This window comes from Hemiscyllium ocellatum, chromosome 13 (assembly GCF_020745735.1).
Source record: "Hemiscyllium ocellatum isolate sHemOce1 chromosome 13, sHemOce1.pat.X.cur, whole genome shotgun sequence".
Lineage (NCBI taxonomy): Eukaryota > Metazoa > Chordata > Chondrichthyes > Orectolobiformes > Hemiscylliidae > Hemiscyllium > Hemiscyllium ocellatum.
This window is the reverse complement of record NC_083413.1, coordinates 31,210,699-31,233,877: the sequence shown is the minus strand read 5'-3', so window position 1 is coordinate 31,233,877 and position 23,179 is coordinate 31,210,699. Positions and strand designations below refer to the sequence as shown.

Below are 23,179 nucleotides of genomic sequence, written 5' to 3'. Positions count from 1 at the left end.
ATCCAGATATTACTACTCTCGAGGACCTCTTTTTTAAATTCCTGACTAACTCTCTGTAATTTCCCTTCAGAATCTCAATCTTTTCCCTTCCTATGGCATTGGTTCCAATGTGGACAATGACCTCCTGCTGGACCCTCTCCCCCTTGAGAACATTCTGCACCCTCTCTGAGACATCCTTGATCCTAGCACCATGGAAGCAACACACCATTCTGATTATTCACCGCTGGCCACAGAAACATCTGTCTGTGCCTCAGACGAGAGAGTCCCCATACACAGTCGATCCCTTGGAACCTGTCATACCCCTCATTGCATTAAAGCTAGTGTCAATACCAGAAATGTGGCTGTTCATGCTACGTTCCCTGAGAATCCATCACCCCATACATTTTCCAAAACAGCATACTTTGTTCAAAATGGGGATAGTCGCAGAAGACTCCTGCACTACCTGCCTAACTCTCTTACCTTTCCTGGAATTAACCCATCTATATGACTGTATCTGCAACATTTCCCCCTTCCTATAACTGCCATCCATCACATCCCCTTCCTCTCGTAAATTCCTCATTGCCAACTGATCCATTTGATTTGATAGGATTCACAACCAATGGCTTTTATTGCAGATATAATCCTTAGTAACACACAAACTCTCCCTAAATTCCCATATCGACAAGAAGAGCATATCACTTTACCAAAGGCTATTTTTGCTTCTTTTCAATCTACAGACCCAGAAAATAGCACTGTCGTATTCCTCTACAAAATACTACTCCAGGTTAAATTAATACTTATGGCTTATATTTTAAAGTTTAATCAAAAGACATTTCTCAATAGTACACTTAATCAAGAAAGAACCCACTCTACTCACTACTGCAGACTTACTGAAAGTCCACACTTAAAATACTCACTTATCTGTTTCTATGCTGTGACCTCTCCCAAACAGGTTCTTCCAAGATCAGTTGTGAATTTAAAGTCTGGTTGAAGATTTGTAGCTCGGGTGTCCATTGTGGTTCTGTTCGCCGAGCTGGAAGTTTTTGCTGCAAACGTTTCGTTCCCTGGCTAGGGAACATCATCAGTGCTATTGGAGCCTCCTGTGAAGCGCTGCTTTGATGTTTCTTCCGGTATTTATAGTGGTTTGTTCTTGCCGCTTCCGGGTGTCAGTTTCAGCTGTAGTAGTTTGTATGTGGGGTCCAGGTCGATGTGTCTGTTGATGGATGTTCTTGCCGCTTCCGGGTGTCAGTTTCAGCTGTAGTGGTTTGTATATGGGGTCCAGGTCCATGTGTCTGTTAATGGAGTTTGTGGATGAATGCCATGCCTCTAGGAATTCCCTGGCTGTTCTCTGTCTGGCTTGTCCTATGATGGTAGTGTTTTCCTAGTCAAATTCATGTTCCTGGTTATCTGAGTGTATGGCTACTAGGGATAGCTGGTCGTGTCGTTTTGTGGCTAGCTGATGTTCATGGATGCGGATTGTTAGCTGTCTTCCTGTTTGTCCTATATAGTGTTTTGTGCAGTCCTTGCATGGTATTTTGTAAACTACGTTAGTTTGGCTCGTGCTGGCTATTGGGTCCTTTGTTCTAGTGAGTTGTTGTCTGAGTGTGGAAGTTGGCTTGTGTGCTGTTATGAGTCCTAAGGGTCGCAGTAGTCTGGCTGTCAGTTCTGAGACGCTCCTGACGTATGGTAGTGTGGCTAGTCCTTTTGGTTGTGGCATGTCCTCGTTCCGTGGTCTATCTCTTAGGCATCTGGTGATAAAGTTGCGTGGGTATCCGTTTTTGGCGAATACCTTGTATAGGTGTTCCTCTTCCTCTTTTCGCAGTTCTGGTGTACTGCAGTGTGTTGTGGCTCATTTGAATAGTGTCCTGATGCAGCTTCGTTTGTGTGTGTTGGGGTGGTTACTTTCAAACTCCATTAACAGACACATGGACCTGGACCCCATATACAAACCACTACAGCTGAAACTGACACCCGGAAGCGGCAAGAACATCCATCAACAGACACATCGACCTGGACCCCACATACAAACTACTACAGCTGAAACTGACACCCGGAAGCGGCAAGAACAAACCACTATAAATACCGGAAGAAACATCAAAGCAGTGCTTCACAGGAGGCTCCAATAGCACTGATGATGTTCCCTAGCCAGGGAACGAAACGTTTGCAGCAAAAACTTCCAGCTCAGCGAACAGAACCACATCAGTTGTGAATTTCATTGTTTGTTAATTTTCCCAGATGTACTCCGATGTCAAATGATACATGAATTCAAATAGCAAAGGCAGTAACTGTGCAGATTCACTGCTGTGTTAGTTAGTAGAGTGGGTTTCTTTCTCTCTATCTCTCCTGCATTGAGCTCACCATGTGCTTCCTTTGTCTGTTCCTCTCCCTTTTAAAAGTGGTGTTGTTTTTTTCTCCAAAGTTCCAAAATAGTGCAACAGCATGTAAAACAGTGGTGGCTGTTTCAGGAGTATTGTAGCAAAAGGTAGAAATAAAAATTACATGAATGATTATGTATTCTGAAAGTAGGCAATTTATGAGCAAACTGAAGACGGTTCACTGGACCGAAACATTGTCTCTGTTTTCTTTTCATAGACACTACCAGATTGCTAAGCTTCTCCAGTAATGTCTGTGTTTATTTCAGCTTTCCAGAATCTGCAGTTCTTTGTTTGGTTCTGAATTTATAAGCAAGTCTTTTCATATAATGTCACTGTAGTTTGGAAAGTGACATCTCATTGGAATTTGATTTTCTTTCTTCATCATTCCTTCCTTCTACCTAATTCCTGTCTCTAATGATATCCATATCCTATAAATAAATTAAGAAAAAAGTTCTGATGCTGGTCTTGCCTTTGTCTCTCCAAAATCCTCCCAATATTGCTACATCCACACTTTCTCCCATACTGCCCGTAATTCAGATTTTATAGTTTCATAACATTTTATAGCACAGCACAAAACCTTTCAATCCATCAGGGTCGTGCCAGTTATTAACTACCTTTCTATTCTAGTCCCACTTCCCAGCACTTGGCCTGTCGCATGTATGCTGTAGTACGAAGTGATCATCTACAGATTTCTTCAATATTATGCTTCTTCTCATTCTACGACCCTTTCAGGCAGTGAGTTCCAGGTACCCACCATTCACTGAGTGAAATAATTCCTCCTTAAGTCTCCTTTAATCCTCCTTCCTTTCTCCTTAAATCTATGTCACCTCGTTATAGGGGAACTATGAGGAACATTTCTTCCTCCCTACCCTCTCCATGACCCTCATAATTTTGTAAAGCTCAGTAAGGTTCCCATTTTCTGCTCTTACAAAAATACGACCTCAGCATATCTAGCTTTTCTTCAAATTGCAGCACTACAGCCAGGTAACATATTGATGAGTCTCCTCTGCACCCTCTCTCTTGCATCACATCCTTCCGATTATGTGATGAGCAAAACTGCAAATATTACTCCACCTGTGGTCTAACTAACATTTTATATATCATGACCTCTCTGTTCTTGCATTCAAAGTGTCGACTCATGAAGACAAGCATTCATATGCCTTCATAATTACCTTATCCACTTGTCCTGTTGCCTTCAAGGATCTGTGGACATGCTCACTAAGATCCCTCTGATCTTCAGTTCTTCCTAGGATCATACATTGCACCATTCCTTGTGCAGTTCCTTGCCTTGTTAGTCCTACTAATATGCATCACGTCACATTTTCAGGATTAAGTTGCATTTGCCACTGTCTAGCCCATCTCTCCATATTGTCCTATAATCGAAAGCGTTTCTCTTCACAATTTACCCACATCTGCGAACGTACAGGTTCATACATTTTCACTCATTTCTCGATCATTAATATGGAAAACAACTACAACAGACACTTCGGTGAACCTTTCATTGTCCCCTTGAACACAGGCCTCCAGTCCCAAATTAACCTTCCACCATCACTTCTGCCTCCTGCCACTGAGCCAATTTTGGATCCAATGTATCAATTTGCCCTGGATCCAGTAGGTTCTTAACTTCTTGACCAGTATACAATACAAAATGCAAAAATTTGTTAAAAGCCTTGTCAAAGTCCATGTAGATTGCATCAATTGCACAACTCTCATCCACATAGCTTGTCACCTCCTTGAAAAACTCAATCAACTTGTCAGACTTATTTCTCCCTGACAAAGCCATTCAAACTATCCTTGATTAACTCTTGCCTCTCCAAGTGAGGATTAATTCTGTTCAACAGAATTTTTTCAAGTCATTTCCTTACCACTGATGTTAGACTCACTAGTTTCCAACAACCCTTCCTGAATAATGGAACCACATTACCATTCTATGACCATTATATCATGACCATCAGTCCGGCTGTTCACTTTTACCGGATCATTGGTCCTGTATTTCCACTATTCCCTCTTGAAAGACTCCCAATTCTCCAAAGTAGACCTTTCACAAATAGCTGTTCTCAGTCCACATTGGCCAGGTCCTGTCTTATAGTGTTAAAATTGGCCGTTCTCCAACTTAAACAAAATTCCACCTTTGTCCTTTGCCATGACTCCCTTCAATCTTATAGAGTTATGGTCTCTGTTCCTGAAATGCTGTCTCACTGGCACTTCTACCACCTTCTCAGCTTTATTCTTAAAATTAAATACAGCATTGCCCATCTCTGAGAGGATTTTTCTAAATGCCGCCTTAAAAAGCTCTCCTAGATACACATTAAAAATTCCATCCCTTTAAGATTTCACCCTTTGTCTAACGCAGTTAATGTTGGTAAAATTGAAATCTCTAATTATTAAAGGAAAGTCAGCATGTCCACAATGGCTTACCAATTTTTAGAGATGCACTATAGAAAGCATCCTATCTGGATGTATCACGGCGTGGGTTGGCAAGTTTTCTTACTAAGAACACAGAGACATGAACAAAGCCTAGTGCATCACACAAACCAGCCTCCCATCCACTGACTCCATCTATACATCCTGCTGCCTCAGGAAAACAACCAACATTATCAGAGACCTGGTTATACTCTCTCCCACCCTCTTCCATCAAGCAGAAGATGTATAAGTTTGAATACACCCTCAAACAGATTCAAGAACTGCTTCTTCCCTGCTGTTATCAGATTTTTGAAATGGATTTCTTGAGTATTAGTTTTGATTTCCCTTTCTGCATTTATAACACTATTCTGCACTCTGTTATGCTAACCAGATGCACCTAATATGATGCAATCTGCCTGTATAGTACACAGAACAACACTTTTCACTATATCTCGGGAGACATGGCAACAAGAAATTAGACTCAAACACACTATAATTAATACGCTATTATTTCTACACTTCAGTGAAATTTCCCTAACTCTGTCTTCTATCTCACTCTGTCTTCTCAGATATATTATTGCTTATTGCAGTTTATTGACTTCATGATCAAAATAGTGAGAGTCATTCTATTCTGAATAAAAGCACAATTTTGACAAGATAAAAGAAAGAACTTTTTAAAAAAACAAATTAAAATACATTGGGTTCGAGTCAAAAACAATCAATTATGAACCACATCACGTTGAGCAAAATGAACAGTCAAGTTTTTTTCATTGTTTTCATAAGACTTCATTTATTAAAATACTGCATTTGATTGTGGAAAGAAAGCTACCAGTCAGCAGCAATTGCTTTCCAAACACATGCAAAATTTTAATTTGATTTTGTGCATTATGTTTAAGATGTGGATGAATGTCTTGACCATTCTGTGTGTTCCTGGAAAAACAACACCATGTGTGTCAATACTGTTGGAGAAACTGATCCAATGTACCACCAGTGACCCAGCCCCAGACAGTAGTAATGCTGCTGTCCTTCACACTGTGTAGCACCTCACCAAAATACCTCAATCAAGAGCTCTCCTGGCCAACCTAAACATAGGCACAAGTGTACAGACATGCTGACACCAACAACAGAACAAATAAGTAAGGATGGAACAATTCCAAATCAAAAATAAAATTCAGGTTCTAGACCTCCAAAACACACACACAGAGAAACAAAATAAGTACATCAGTCCTCCACCTGTTGTTCCAGTCAAAAGCAATCAACTATGACACACCATTACACATTGGTCAAAATTCCCAGTCAGTTCTTTTTGGTAGGTTGATCTAACCAGTATTTGAATACCGAAACAAAAGCTACTGATCACTAGAAATTGTTCAACAATAAAAACAAGAATATCCATTGATTTTCTGCATGACATTTTTAGATGTGGATGAATGTCTTGACCATTCTGTGTGTTCCTGGAAAAACAACACCATGTGTGTCAATACTGTTGGATCGTACAACTGCATATGTCGAGCAGGATATGAAGGCCCTAACTGCACAGGTGAGCAATGTAATTTGATGGAAGCCTCAGTCCTTGTAATTCAATGACAGCAGTTGTACCTGTTAACATTTTTAATCCAGCAAAAATGAGATGATGAATATCCTTCTATTGAAATTCATGAAAGACACATACAAATGATGGGTGAGAATCAGAGAGCCCATGAGGCATTAGATTTCTGTAAAATGTCTGGACATTCAAAGCAGATTGTTGTATTGATCCATATGAGATATAGGAAAATAGTGAACGGTTCCTTGAAAACTGGGGAAAATAATGTACTGTGAATGTATTCAGTCTGAATATGATATGGTTTCCAACAAAAATGTCTATCCTTTCAGTTGAGATACTGGTCCCAATATTACTTTGTTTTGTGCCTGGAAACTGTTGAGTGTCTAATTTCTCAGCAATTCTCATAAATGTCCGTTGAAAAAGAGAAGGAATTGATGATGAAGTAACTGGAATTGAAATTGTGTCCCATAAATCATGGCACGGCGATATGCCGAAGCACACTGTCTTAGTTGTCCCCCTGTGAAACAAAGGGTCTTCACTTTCAGAAGTTTCTTTGATCACCCTCTATCTGTATCTGATCGATGATAAACAGATAGCGAGACTCAGGCTCATACACAGGAAGGTTATGAGTGCAGTAAGATATACAAAGGAGACAAGTGTGATATCTTGTGCTGGCTGCAAAACTAATAATTGCTTGAGGGACAGTTATGTCAACTCTCTTATGCCCACCTATCAAAGTGGAGAAGCCTGTCGTATCATTCTGTCTCAGCTATCCTCAAGACTTCACAAACCGAATGCTCCAAATGTACTTAACCTGAATTAACTCATCGTGAGAAACCTAATCACAAAACCTCCAACAGCATTGATTAGATTAATGCTTCTCTTTACGAATGGATGCTCTCATTCGTACCACAAATGAGAAACAGAAAAACTGCGTTCACTACCACAAATGCAGCTTTGGGCAATTACATGTGATCATTTTGGAATAAATTTGGACATCATAATCAAATCTTGACTTACTATTTCTGCATTTTTGCTTCAGATGTGGATGAATGCCTTGACAATGATATCTGTTCATGGAAAAACAACAGCAAATGTGTGAATACTGATGGCTCTTTCAATTGTTTATGCGTAAAGGGATACAGTGGTTACAATTGCACAGGTGAGGTCTGGAATTCTGTTGCAATCTGCATCCTTCAAGGAACTCATCTTTTAACAATTATTCTCTAAGTTTTTATATTCTGAATAAAGCATCCCATTCATAATATTAAAGGAAGACGTTTTTCAAAAAGTACACACCAATCAATATTACTATGTTTGAATATAATTTAGCAAGTGTGATTTTATAATGCCCTCTCATCTTCAAAATTATACCTACTTCTTGTAGGAAGTTATATTTATTTCCTCATAAACATTCCATTATAACTACCTCTGTCACTGAAATTCCATCAGCATAGTCTGCTTTTTCTTTGATAGAGAATTGCTGCTTAACTCTCCCCATAATCCTCCAAATAATGCAACAAGTTCATCTTCTCAATCCTCAGTTATATCCCCACATCCCCGAGGAACATCTGTTGAGATCACTGACTTGCTTTGTACTTTTTAGGCCCAACCAACGTGTATTATCCCAGCTGATGGCAATACTGGACAAGTGACGTAGCACAGCGAGACCTGCCTTGAAGACTATATATTTTGATTTACTTTACCATCTGTTTCTGAATATAGAGTCGAAAAGTATTAGTATTAACAAGTAAACAAAGACGTAAATTGCACAGAAGAAAATGCAAACTGTGGTATGCTGAATAACACCTCTCTGGCGTGGCTCATGACAAATGTAAAAATCATAGGTTGAACTCTTTTAATCCAACTTCAACCTTACAGAGACATAAAGCACAGTACTCGGTCACCCTGGAATCATGCGAACATTTTGTGTCAAATTACCATGGCTGTATGGCTTTTGGGAGGGTTCTTCTCACTGATTTGTAAGCAGAAGCAAGGCAATCTTGTTGATTTTCCAGAAAATCAGCTTCCAGTAGGTTTCTGGTCTGTCTTCTTACTAGCATACATTTTGAGCCTCCTCTTTCAAGTATTCACACATAGACTCACTGACTATCAGATAATTTTCTCTTCAATGTCTCAAAGCATCTCCGCAGCTCTGATTTTACTGGGTTCTCTCAAACTGTTGGGACAACTGCTGATAAAGATAGTTTTGGTCTGACTGAACCAGCTCACTGCCTGACCCCATGGAGAAACTGACCCAATGTACCACCAGTGACCCAGCCCCAGGCAATAGTAATGCTGCTGTACTTCACACTGTGTAGCACCTCACCAAAATGCCTCAATCAAGAGCTCTCCTGGCCAACCTAAACATAGGCACAAGTCTACAGACACGCTGACACCAACAACAGAAAAAATAAAGAAGAATGGGACAATTCCATCTCAAAAATAAAATTCAGGTTCTACACCTCCAAAACACACAACACAGAGAAACAAAATAAGTACATCAGTCCTCCACCAGTTGTTCCAGTCAAAAGCAATCAACGATGAAACACCATTACACATTGGTCAAAATTCCCAGTCAGTTCTTTTCATTCTGCCAATCTAACCAGTATTTGAATACCGAAACAAAAGCTACTGATCACTAGAAATTGTTCAACAATAAAAAACAAGAATATCCGTTGATTTTCTGCATGACATTTTTAGATGTGGATGAATGTCTTGACCATTCTGTGTGTTCCTGGAAAAACAACACCATGTGTGTCAATACTGTTGGATCGTACAATTGTATATGTCGAGCAGGATATGAAGGCTCTAACTGCACAGGTGAGCAATGTAATTTGATGGAAGCCTCTGTCCTTTTAATTCAATGACAGCAGTTGTACATGTTGATTTTTTTTAATCCAGCAAAAATGAGATGATGAATATCCTTCTATTGAAATTCATGAAAGACACATATAAATGATAGGCGAGAATCAGAGAGCCCATGAGGCATTAGATTTCTGTAAAATGTTTGGACATTCAAAGCAGATTGTTGTATTGATCCATATGAGATATAGGAAAATAGTGAACGGTTCCTTGAAAACTGGGGAAAATAGCGTACTGTGAATGTATTCAGTCTGAATATGATATGGTTTCCAACAAAAATGTCTATCCTTTCAGTTGAGATACTGGTCCAAATATTACTTTGTTTTGTGCCATGAAACTGTTGAGTGTCTAATTTCTCAGCAATTCTCATAAATGTCCGTTGAAAAAGAGAAGGAATTGATGATGAAGTAACTGGAATTGAAATTGTGTCCCATAAATCATGGCACGGCGATATGCCGAAGCACACTGTCTTAGTTGTCCCCCTGTGAAACAAAGGGTATTCACTTTCAGAAGTTTCTTTGATCACCCTCTATCTGTATCTGATCGATGATAAACAGATAGCGAGACTCAGGCTCATACACAGGAAGGTTATGAGTGCAGTAAGATATACAAAGGAGACAAGTGTGATATCTTGTGCTGGCTGCAAAACTAATAATTGCTTGAGGGACAGTTATGTCAACTCTCTTATGCCCACCTATCAAAGTGGAGAAGCCTGTCGTATCATTCTGTCTCAGCTATCCTCAAGACTTCACAAACCGAATGCTCCAAATGTACTTAACCTGAATTAACTCATCGTGAGAAACCTAATCACAAAACCTCCAACAGCATTGATTAGATGAATGCTTCTCTTTACGAATGGATGCTCTCATTAGCACCACAAATGAGAAACAGAAAAACTGCCTTCACCAGTACAAATGCAGCTTTGGGCAATTACATGTGATCATTTTGGAATAAATTTGGACATCATAATCAAATCTTGACTTACTATTTCTGCATTTTTGCTCCAGATGTAGACGAATGCCTTGACAATGATATCTGTTCATGGAAAAACAACAGCAAATGTGTGAATACTGATGGCTCTTTCAATTGTTTATGTGTAAAGGGATACAGTGGTTACAATTGCACAGGTGAGGTCTGGAATTCTGTTGCAATCTGTATCCTTCAAGGAACTCATCTTTTAACAATTATTCTCTAAGTTTTTATATTCTGAATAAAGCATCACATTCATAATATTAAAGGAAGACGTTTTTCAAAAAGTACACACAAATCAATATTACTATGTTTGAATATAATTTAGCAAGTGTGATTTCATAATGTCCCTCTCATCTTCAAAATTACACCTACTTCTTATAGGAAGTTATAATTATTTCCTCATAATCATTCCATTATAACTACCTCTGTCACTGAATTTCCATCAGCAAACTCTGCTTTTTCTTTGACAGAGAATTGCTGCTTAACTCTCCCCATGATCCTCCAAATGATGCAACAAGTTCATCTTCTCAATCCTCAGTTATATCCCCACATCCTCAAGGAACGTCTGTTGAGATCACTGACTTGCTTTATACTTTTTAGGCCCAACCAACGTGTATTATCCCAGCTGCTGGCATTACTGGACAAGTGACGTAGCACAGCGAGACCTGCCTTGAAGACTATATATTTTGATTTACTTTATCATCTGTTTCTGAACATAGTGGCAAAAAGTTTTAGTATTAACAAGTAAACAAAGTTGTAAATTGCACAGAAGAAAATGCAAACTGTTGTATGCTGAATAACAGCTCTCTGGCGTGGCTCATGACAAATGTAAAAATCAAAGTTTGAACTCTTTTAATCCAACATCAACCTTACAGAGACATAAAGCACAGTGCACAGTCACCCTGGAATCACGCGAACATTTTGTGTCAAATTACCATGGCTGTATGGCTTTTGGGAGGGTTCTTCTCACTGATTTGTAAGCAGGAGCAAGGCAATCTTGTTGATTTTCCAGAAAATCAGCTTCCAGTACGTTTCTGGTCTGTCTTCTTACTAGCATACATTTTGAGCCTCCTCTTTCAAGTATTCACACATAGACTCACTAACTATCAGATAATTTTCTCTTCAATGTCTCGAAGCATCTCCGCAGCCCTGATTTTACTGGGTTCTCTCAAACTATTGGGACAACTGCTGATAAAGACAGTTTTGGTCTGACTGAACCAGCTCATTGCCTGACCCGATGGAGAAACTGATCCAATGTACCACCAGTGACCCAGCCCCAGGCAGTAGTAATGCTGCTGTCCTTCACACTGTGTAGCACCTCACCAAAATGCCTCAATCAAGAGCTCTCCTGGCCAACCTAAACATAGGCACAAGTCTACAGACATGCTGACACCAACAACAGAACAAATAAATAAGGATGGAACAATTCCAAATCAAAAATAAAATTCAGGTTCTAGACCTCCAAAACACACAACACAGAGAAACAAAATAAGTACATCAGTCCTTCACCTGTTGTTCCAGTCAAAAGCAATCAACTATGAAACACCATTACACATTTGTCAAAATTCCCAGTCAGTTCTTTTTGGTAGGTTGATCTAATCAGTATTTGAATACTGAAACAAAAGCTACTGATCACTAGAAATTGTTCAACAATAAAAACAAGAATATCCATTGATTTTCTGCATGACATTTTTAGATGTGGATGAATGTCTTGACCATACTGTGTGTTCCTGGAAAAACAACACCATGTGTGTCAATACTGTTGGATCGTACAACTGTATATGTCGAGCAGGATACGAAGGCCCTAACTGCACAGGTGAGCAATATAATTTGATGGAAGCCTCAGTCCTTGTAATTCAATGACAGCAGTTGTACCTGTTAACATTTTTAATCCAGCAAAAACGAGATGATGAATATCCTTCTATTGAAATTCATGAAAGACAAATGATGGGTGAGAATGAGAGAGCCCATGCGGCATTAGATTTCTGTAAAATGTTTGGACATTCAAACCAAATTGTTGCATCGATCCACATGAGATATAGGAAAATAGTGAACGGTTCCTTCAAAACTGGGGAAAATAATGTACTGTGAATGTATTCAGTCTGAATATGATATGGTTTCCAACAAAAATGCCTATCCTTTCAGTTGAGATACTGGTCCCAATATTACGTTGTTTTGTGCCTGGAAACTGTCGAATGTCTAATTTCTCAGCAATTCTCATAAATGTCCGTTGAAAAAGAGAAGGAATTGATGATGAAGTAACTGGAATTGAAATTGTGACCCATAAATCAGAACATGGCGATATGCCCAAGCACACTGTCTTAGTTGGCTCTCTGTGAAACAAAGGGTCTTCACTTTCAGAAGTTTCTTTGATCACCCTCTATCTGTATCTGATGGGTGATAAACAGATAGCGAGACTCAGGCTCACACACAGGAAGGTTATGAGTGCAGTAAGATATACAAAGGAGACAAGTGTGATATCTTGTGCTGGCTGCAAAACTAATAATTGCTTGAGGGACAGTTATGTCAACTCTCTTATGCCCACCTATCAAAGTGGAGAAGCCTGTCGTATCATTCTGTCTCAGCTATCCTCAAGACTTCACAAACCGAATGCTCCAAATGTACTTAACCTGAATTAACTCATCGTGAGAAACCTAATCACAAAACCTCCAACAGCATTGATTAGATTAATGCTTCTCTTTACGAATGGATGCTCTCATTCGTACCACAAATGAGAAACAGAAAAACTGCGTTCACTACCACAAATGCAGCTTTGGGCAATTACATGTGATCATTTTGGAATAAATTTGGACATCATAATCAAATCTTGACTTACTATTTCTGCATTTTTGCTTCAGATGTGGATGAATGCCTTGACAATGATATCTGTTCATGGAAAAACAACAGCAAATGTGTGAATACTGATGGCTCTTTCAATTGTTTATGCGTAAAGGGATACAGTGGTTACAATTGCACAGGTGAGGTCTGGAATTCTGTTGCAATCTGTATCCTTCAAGGAACTCATCTTTTAACAATTATTCTCTAAGTTTTTATATTCTGAATAAAGCATCACATTCATAATATTAAAGGAAGACATTTTTCAGAATGTACACAAAAATCAATATTACTATGTTTGAATATAATTTAGGAAGTGTGAATTTATAATGTCCCTCTCATCTTCAAAATTACACCTACTTCTTGTAGGAAGTTATATTTATTTCCTCATAAACATTCCATTATAACTACCTCTGTCACTGAATTTCCATCAGCATAGTCTGCTTTTTCTTTGACAGAGAATTGCTGCTTAACTCTCCCCATGATCCTCCAAATAATGCAACAAGTTCATCTTCTCAATCCTCAGTTATATCCCCACATCCCCGAGGAACGTCTGTTGAGATCACTGACTTGCTTTATACTTTTTAGGCCCATCCAACGTGTATTATCCCAGCTGCTGGCAATACTGGACAAGTGACGTAGCACAGCGAGACCGGCCTTGAAGACTATATATTTTGATTTACTTTACCATCTGTTTCTGAATATAGAGTCGAAAAGTATTAGTATTAACAAGTAAACAAAGATGTAAATTGCACAGAAGAAAATGCAAACTGTGGTATGCTGAATAACACCTCTCTGGCGTGGCTCATGACAAATGTAAAAATCATAGGTTGAACTCTTTTAATCCAACATCAACCTTACAGAGACATAAAGCACAGTACACGGTCACCCTGGAATCATGCGAACATTTTGTGTCAAATTACCATGGCTGTATGGGTTTTGGGAGGGTTCTTCTCACTGATTTGTAAGCAGAAGCAAGGCAATCTTGTTGATTTTCCAGAAAATCAGCTTCCAGTAGGTTTCTGGTCTGTCTTCTTACTAGCATACATTTTGAAGCTCCTCTTTCAAGTATTCACACATAGATTCACTGGCTATCAGATAATTTTCTCTTCAATGTCTCAAAGCATCTCCGCAGCCCTGATTTTACTGGGTTCTCTCAAACTATTGGGCCAACTGCTGATAAAGATAGTTTAGGTCTGACTGAACCAGCTCACTGCCTGACCCCATGGAGAAACTGACCCAATGTACCACCAGTGACCCAGCCCCAGGCAATAGTAATGCTGCTGTCCTTCACACTGTGTAGCACCTCACCAAAATGCCTCAATCAAGAGTTCTCCTGGCTAACCTAAACATTGGCACAAGTCTACAGACATGCTGACACCAACAACAGAAAAAATAAAGAAGAATGGGACAATTCCATCTCAAAAATAAAATTCAGGTTCTACACCTCCAAAACACACAACACAGAGAATCAAAATAATTACATCAGTCCTCCACCAGTTGTTCCAGTCAAAAGCAATCAACTATGAAACACCATTACACATTGGTCAAAATTCCCAGTCAGTTCTTTTCATTCTGCCAATCTAACCAGTATTTGAATACCGAAACAAAAGCTACTGATCACTAGAAATTGTTCAACAATAAAAACAAGAATATCCATTGATTTTCTGCATGACATTTTTAGATGTGGATGAATGTCTTGACCATTCTGTGTGTTCCTGGAAAAACAACACCATGTGTGTCAATACTGTTGGATCGTACAACTGTATATGTCGAGCAGGATATGAAGGCCCTAATTGCACAGGTGAGTGATATAATTCTCTTTCATCCTCTGTCCTTTTGAAATAATCACTGTATTCATTGCAGTTGCACACATTAGTCTTTCTAATGCAACAAAATCAAATGACGAATATTTTTCGATTGAAATTTATAAAAAGCACATACAAACAATAAAAGAGTGTCATGCAGTCCATGTGGCATATTGATTTCTTTCAAAGTTTTAGACATTTCAAGCAAATTATTGTATTGACACAGGTATGAATCAATTGAACAAAACAGCCAATGGTTTCTTTAAGAACAAGGATAATAATCTGATTTTTGGATAAAGTTGTCAAATGGCATATTGCATGCTTGCCTTCATCCAGCAGGGCATAGATTATGAGATTTGGCAAGTCATGGTGCAGTTGTATTAAACTTTCCTTCGGCCATATTTGAAATACCGTATAAGCTTCTAGTTACCACATGACCAGGAGGATGTGGAGGCTTTGGAAAAGATATAGAAATGGTTTTCCAGGATATTGCCCGGTCTGGGGAGTATTAATTATGAGGAGAGATTGGACAAACTTGGCTTGTTTTCACATTCATGTTGAAAAATGAGGATCAACCTGATAGAAGTTTATAAAATTATGACGTGTAGATAGAATGGATAGTCAGAGCCTTTTTTCCCAGAGTGGAAACATCAATTTCTCGGGGACAGCTCTAAGGTAAAAGAGGTTAAGTTTAAAGAGATATGGTAGGCATGTTTTTTATACAAAGGGTGGTAAGTGCCTGGAATGCCAAAGGATATGGTGGAGACGGATACAAAGTTTTAAGAGGCATCTTGACAGATATATGAATAAGCATGGAATAGAGGGATATGACTGTGTGGAGGCAAAAGGTTTTCAGTTTAAATAGGCATCATGTGTTGGTACATTATTGGTCTGCCAAATGACCTGATCCTGTACTGTGCTCTTCTTTGTTCTGTCCTTTGAAATCGACTCAAGTTTGACAATTTATGAGAAATAACTGATGCTGCTTAACTCTAAAAGCTATCAGACATCCAGCAGGCATCTATCAGAACTCTAGCAGGCTGGCATTTGTCCATAGATGGTCACATTTTTTTCTTTCATCTATCTTATTTTGCTTTAGTCATTGAAAAGTCACAAAATGGTTAGATTTCTGAACTGGAAAATTGCCGTCACTAATTTTTCAACGAATGTCAGACAGGTGATGGTTGAATTATTTTCCTTTAGATGTGTCAACAATTGGGAAGTTGGAAAACACACCTAGTACCTTGTCTGCTGTTCAAAGCAGAGGGGTGTGTGTATGTAGAGAAAGGACTAAAGGTATTTTTTAATCCATTCATGGGATGCAGACCTTGCCTGCTAGGCCAGTATTTATTGTCCATTTCTAATTGCCCAGAGAGCAGTTGCAAGTCAACCACATTGCTGTGGATCCAGAGTCAGCTGTGGGCCAGACTAGGTAAGGGTGGCAGTTTCTTCTGTAAAGGACATTAGTGAATTAGATGGGTTTATTTCCACAATTATCAATGGTTACACAATCATCATTGGGCCAACTATTTATTCCAGATTTCTACAGCATCTGCCATTGTAGTATTTGACACCATGTTCCCCAGAGCATTAGCCTGGGGTTCTGAAATGCTAGTTGAAAATGTGTTGCTGGTTAAAGCACAGCAGGTCAGGCAGCATCCAGTTCTGAAATGCTAGTCCAGTGACATCACCACTACACGACTGCCTCCCCAAAGAAAGTAAATTCTAACTGCAGTACCTGAGGCATAATTAGAAGACCTTCTTGTTCTGTGGTAGTGTCCCTACCTCACTTCAAAAGGCCAACTACAAATCCCACCTGCTCCAGAAATGTCTCATAACATCTCTGAATGGGTTAATTTTTTAAAAAAACAGCAGAATTAGGCACAGTTAACCTGATCTTCAAGAGGGGAGTAACATGATTGTCACCATTGTATTAATTCCAGAATAAGGCATTTTTGTGCCCTAAGTTTATTAAATCGAGTTAGCTTGCTGTCAATTGACACATTCAACTTATCAAGTCTTACCTGTCTGAAATTTGAGTACTGAAGGCAACCTGGGATTTTTCTTTGCTAATACTTTCTCTCTGCCCATTCAGTCATGCTCCCTACTCCAGGCTATACAACTGTGTATCTACGATAGACTGTCACTTCAGTTACTGTTGAAATCTGAAATTCTTGTCAAAAAGCTATGGGGATATTTTGGGGGTATGGGGAGGAATAGTTTTCCTCGAGATGTTGGATTGTTACCAACTTGCTGTAGGAGACTTGTGTTGGCTTCTTGGGGTATGGCTTACATATCACAGGCCAACCAGTCACCTTTATCAAGCCACTAAACAGTTTTCCAAAGGATCAGATCCCAGGGGTGGCAAAAAAAAGACAAAGAACTGTGGATATTGGAAATCAGAAGTGAAATCTGAAATTATTGGAAAAAAAACTCAAGCAGATCTGGCAGCATTTGTGCAGAGGAAGCAGAGTTAACATTTCAAGTCCCATGACCCTTTCTCAAAACAGACTTGCCTACTGAGTGCTGCCAGCTAATCAGCCAGGTTTCTCAGCAGCAAACTGCACTGGAAAAGCAGTGGCTGCTGCTCAAACAACACAAACTGGAGACCCAAGATCCAGAGATGGGTGATGTTGGGAGGGTTGTCACAGAGTGGGAATTATGAAAGGCTGAGTGGGCAGCCATAGCAAGGAGTGGCCCTCAATTTGTTCCTCCTTTTTCCTGATGTCAGGTCCTCTGAATTAACGGTCTCCATTTCAGTAGCGTAGGAAGGCGAGCAAGAGTTAATTGGGTGGAGGTATGAAAGAGATGGGGCTCTCCATGTGCAATAGTCCCATCTGATTGAATGCTTGACAGCCTTCAAATCTGTTTGGGGAAGGACAAAAAATACCACTCTAAAACTCCTGGGTTCAAGTCCTACCTGTAAATATTTAGCAGCCCTAAAATCTGCATTGGTAGTTTTTGTTGGAGAAGGGTAGCAAGTGTTATTATACAATGGAAGATGGGTGGAATTAAAATACCAATCATCCATGATAGAATTGAATATTATACAGGCTGAAGGGGCTGAAAGGGCCCACTCTGCTTCCTAAGTTCCTAGCAGAATGCATGTCACACTACTTCTCAATATCACTTACCTAATCAGGATGAACCTGGCCAGTCACCCAGTTATCCATAGCCTAGAGAACCTTCTTCTCATTTGCATGAGGCTACAGAAGCTATGTACTCTGTATGTACAAATGTACAGTCTACATCCTAACTGTGACTGTGATGCATTACTTATCTGAGTCTTCCTCACCATTCTTTGGCCTTTCATGTGGTGACCCAGTGCCTGCTGCCTGGCCTGCTGTGCTTTGACCAGCAACACATTTGCAGCTGTGATCTCCAGCATCTGCAGACCTCATTTTTTACCCAGTGCCTACCCTACTCTTGCTAAACATCCATAGCACGGCTCACTACTGTTTCATTGGTACCCTATAATGGTTGGTGTATTTAACGTAATTATGTCCACCGTGCCTCACCAGCATCTTCTAAAGTGTAATTAGGGGAAACGTAATTAAGTACAGTCCTTTACCCTGAACATGCATCCACAAAATATTTTTAAAAACACTCAAACCTGTCACTGAGAGTAAGCCTGATAGGGCTTAGTCTTTGCCATAACATTGGTTTCAAACCAAAGCCAAGTCATCACCAAGACTCTGTTCTTCCAATTGCAAAACATCACTTATCCTGTGCCTATTTCACTATCACTACCTTTAAATCTCTTAGCCATGTCTTACAGTCTCTACCTGTATTTGTTCTTTCCACTCTTTTGCCTGTTCATACCTCTCAGTTTGCTTGATAAATCTCCTCAAAATGTACTTCTTTGACCAAAGCTTTTGCTTCCCTTGTATCTACAAATATTTTTGGATGTGTCGTTTTATCAAGCTGTTTGTCTTTTTGAATGCTTTTGCAGGACTTCCGATAGTCACTGTTTCAGTATCAAATACTTCAATTTAAAAAAAAACCTGAGGGGCAAATACTTTTTACACAGAAGATGGTTCACATGTGGGATGAATTTCCTGACGAAGTGATGGATGCGGGCATAGTTACAACGTTTCAAAGACATTTAGATAAGTACCTGAATAGGAAAGGTTCGAAAGGATATGGGCTAGGGGCAGGCAGGGGGGAATCGTTTAGTTTGGGATATGTTCAGCATGGTTAGACCAAAGGATCTGTTTCCATGCTGTATGTCTCTAACTCTAAGTGCAACAACCCTTCAAACATCAAGTACTATTTTGTTCCTTGTACCTTTAACAGATAGTACATTGGTTACATCTACGACTGAGCAGTCTACCTCGGGACCAGCAGTTACAACATCAACAAGTAATGCCACAAGTATAAAAGCAACTTCAACAACAGGAACAACCTCAACTGTAACTACATCCATTATAATAACCACAGAGAAAACCATGGGAGCAAGTACCAGTGGAACACCAGTTCCTGCAGTTACAAAATCTACAACAGGCACCCTTACAACCACAGACAGCCCAACAACTACCTTAACCACCACAACTAAAACAACCAAAACTAGTTCAACCACAGAAACCATGGGAAAAAGTACCAGTGGAACACCAGTTCCTGCAGTTACAAAATCCACAACAGGCGCTACTACAACCGCAAAGAGCCCAGCAACTACCTTAACCATCACAACTAAAACAACCCAAACTAGTTCAACCACAGAAACCATGGGAACAAGTACCAGTGGAACACCAGTTCCTGCAGTTACAAAATCTACAGCAGGCGCCACTACAACAACAAAGAGCCTGACAACTACCTTAACCACCACAACCAAAACAACCAAAACTAGTTCAACCAAACTCTCCACAACTCCAATAATCTCAACAATCACGTCAAATCCCACAAAAACAACTACCCCAATGCCCTCAAGCACCATCTCTACAGTTACAACTGTAAGATCAACAGTCCAAACCACTCAAGCCAATATAGCATGTAAGTACTTTATTACTTATGTTGAATCAATTTAGTTTGATGTAACAACAGGAGGAATTCTACCAGATTCGAATGCAGGGGAATAAGAAAAATTGGAGAAAATGAATTTGGTTGAATTATATTAATCTATGTGATGGCTGTGATCCAAGCATAAATAATTAAGTTTGTTGAATGGGCACTTAACAACTGATTCTCAACTCAAATATGATTTTTAAGAATGTCAGGCCTCTTATTGTACGGTGATAGTGGCCCTACCTCTGACCTGAAGACTGGCTCCACCAGCTCTAGAGGTGCATCATAACATTGCTGAGCAGGTTGATTATAAAATATCTGAGACTTTACTGAGTGATGGACTGTTACCTATTTGGGATATCAACAGAGGGTAGTCTTTTGAAAAAGAAATTGTGTGTTCCGAGCTCACGCGTGTCAGAATCTCAGCTATTCTGTGGGGGGCAACTTCACAGCGGGAGTTTGGAATGGCAATGGAATAAGATGCAAGCTGACTGTTTAATGATGCACACATGAGGTGTGAGCACAGGTAAAATCTTGCCATTAGAATAGGGGTTACAGAGATACTCACAGCCTTTTTACTCCACACTCCTTTTTGAGGTTTTCACCTCAGCTCCACGGTAAAAGTCCAGCTACTGTGGAAGCTGATATCCTGCTCTCTGCCTGAACTAGCCAGCAGTCTCTGATTAAACAGCAATCCCAGATGCCTTTGCTATTGGTCATCTTCCAGAATACTGGCCTGGTTCAGACCACAAATTTGAAAGCTGAGGTAGGCACATATATTGATGGCCACATAAAATCCTGTAGGTGGATTTCCTGCCAGCTGTCTGAATTTTTTTGGGACATGGTCAGCCCACTTGTACTTAGAGCCTATTGAGACGCTTGGGGAAAGTTCAGTAGCTTTAACTGCACAGGTTATTTTTTTGGTAAATGTATAAGCTGTGAGGAGACTTCATTTGCTGAACATTGAAGCCCTTCAGACATGTTACTCTCAGGATGTCAGTTTTAAACCATTCCCCGTCGGGCTTTCAGTGTCCTAATGCCTTTCACACAGTCCCATGGCCTTTTCAGGGTTTCTCAATATTGAGGACTGCTTCTAGTCACAGTGTGGCCAACACTCCCAATGTGAGATATTGGGGCTACAGAGCTGGTCTCAGTCTGATTGGTCAGGAGCATGTTCTTCTGAGAAAGCAGCAAAACTCTCACCTAGAAGTAATTAATGTCACACCCAGCATTAAATTGTTGCTGCTAGCCATTAGGATATTGGGAAAAACACAAGCACATGCAGCATTTTAGCTTGGAAGGAGACCATGGCACCATATAAAATCGAGCCCAACAAATGGAAAATTCAGCCCACCAACTCAGTCATTGTCCCAGTGTGTTAAATTTTCATCTTTAGTGCTCCATGTACAGAAGCATATATCAGGAATTGGTTCCATCTCCTTCACCGTGGTATCAAAAGAAAGAAAATCATGAGGCGGGTACAATCGTGCTTGGATTCTCAATAATCAGGATTCCAATGCCCTGCAGCTGCAGCAAATCACACATAATTTGTTCAACCTAGTAGATAGAAAATTACCAGCTGCTTATCCCTGTTATCCCCAACCCAGTGGATAGAAAACCACTAGCTGCTTGTCCCTGATAGCCCCAAGGTGCGAGTGCCATGGGTCATGTCACCAAATATATTCCTATTCATGGGGAAACATGAAAAACAAAGATGGAGAATTTACATGATCAGTCACCTTCAACTCTGCATCATTTTTGTGCTTGAGTGGACTTGAATCTACAATCATATGTCTCAGATCCAGGAGTTGCTTACAGCTGAGTTATGGCTGACACTAGATACTTAAAAAAGACAATAGCTGTTGAGAAGTACAGTAGTACTATTAGGATAAGTCAAAACACAATGGAAGAAATGGTCTTTCCCTATTCTGTATAATTCTGTATTTCATCTATTCCCTAAACTCCCACATCAATCTGATGGATGCTTTATGATCAACATACATGAAACATGCAGTGGATCAAGAAGATATCTTACCATCACCTTCTCAGAGTGGTACAAATGGATAATAAATGTCACCATTACCTATGGCACCCATACTTTGAGGATGAATTTTAAAATACCGGTTTCTAGCATTTTTGTGACAATATTTCAATTAATCTTTTTTTCCCCTTTGTTTAGCTGCCATTCTTTTTGAATATGGACAGGATGTTGGTGATCAATTGCTACCAAAAACAGCATTTGATGTCGTCTCTCCCATTTTTAAGCCAGAGATTGACTTCACTTTTGGAAAAGCTCGTTATCCTTTAATTTATGTAAGTACTCAAAGTGACTTTCACTGAAGCTTTAGTTCATCATGGATTGAACACCACAGTTTTACCAGTTATAGTGATGCAGTCAGACAATCTCCCCATTTGAGAACAATTAATGCTTGTTTAACACCTTACCTCACCCACCACCACCAACGTTTAATTTGGGAATGGTTCATGCCAAATGACCACTCCAACATGTTACTTTGGACAGGCAATATTAACCTTTCAAGTAACCCAGAAGCATTCTTTTCCTTTTGCTGTATGTCATCCTGTAATATATAGGAGTCTTAAATTTTCAGTATACAGCTCTTTTTTTCCTTGTGGAAATGTATTCGTTCTGAATTTTCTCTGTGTTCTGTATAAGTGCCTCCTGCTGCTCGGGCACTAGTTTAGGTACAGTTTGTTGTTTCCAATCAGTTGTTTCCACATGTGCTAAATCATATTTTGACTTTGTAAGATGGGCCTTTCCCTAATTGTGAATTTTTATTTCTGGTCTTTGTCCTTTTTCATGACTATGCTAACTCAGGGTTATAATCATTATCTTGAGAAGATCTCTCCTACCGATATCCCTTCAACCTAATAAATCCTCATTCCACAAAATTACTTCCAAAACTTGAACTTCTCTTGTTGGTCTCACTATGTACTGGCTAAAAAATGTTCTCCTGAATGCAGTTTACAGACTTGGTCCTTTATATTACTTTATATTGATTTCATCCCAATTAATAGCAAGGTAGTTGAAATCTTATACTAATATAACCATAATAATTCCAGGCTTCTCAGCAGTTTCCAAATATGCTTGCACTCTATATCCATCCAAGGGTATAGTATTGTATTCTGTTGTTTACTTGCAACTTGATCCTTAAGTCAATGCAATGGCCACTTTAAATAATCCTTCTAGTAAATATATCTCCTCACGGCTGTGAATGCTTCTTTTAACTCATATTTTGACAACCCTCCCTTTTTAAACTCTATCCTGTCTGAAAAACTAGTGATCAAAATATTGACTTGCCATTCTTACCTCTCTTTATGCCATGATCTAGCAATAGCCATAATGTTATCGTTCTAAGTGTCCATGTGTGCCTTTA

General features: G+C 39.5%; 2 protein-coding genes across 2 annotated transcripts in view; both read left to right on the top strand.

Annotated features, from left to right (window-relative positions):
- Positions 1-5,751, top strand: part of LOC132821726 (uncharacterized) — a 118,738-nt gene extending 112,987 nt beyond the window's left edge. Inside the window, exon 56 of the mRNA XM_060834434.1 lies at positions 5,654-5,751. Coding sequence (XP_060690417.1) covers positions 5,654-5,751 — 98 coding nt within the window. The remainder of the gene's footprint in view (positions 1-5,653) is intronic.
- A 430-nt stretch (positions 5,752-6,181) lies between these two features.
- LOC132821839 (mucin-4-like) overlaps positions 6,182-23,179 on the top strand; it is a 67,282-nt gene continuing 50,284 nt past the window's right edge. The window contains exons 1-9 of the mRNA XM_060834697.1: positions 6,182-6,297; positions 7,346-7,465; positions 9,007-9,126; positions 10,176-10,295; positions 11,837-11,956; positions 12,999-13,118; positions 14,660-14,779; positions 19,080-19,772; positions 21,964-22,097. Coding sequence (XP_060690680.1) covers positions 6,228-6,297; positions 7,346-7,465; positions 9,007-9,126; positions 10,176-10,295; positions 11,837-11,956; positions 12,999-13,118; positions 14,660-14,779; positions 19,080-19,772; positions 21,964-22,097 — 1,617 coding nt within the window. The 5' untranslated portion in view covers positions 6,182-6,227. The remainder of the gene's footprint in view (positions 6,298-7,345; positions 7,466-9,006; positions 9,127-10,175; positions 10,296-11,836; positions 11,957-12,998; positions 13,119-14,659; positions 14,780-19,079; positions 19,773-21,963; positions 22,098-23,179) is intronic.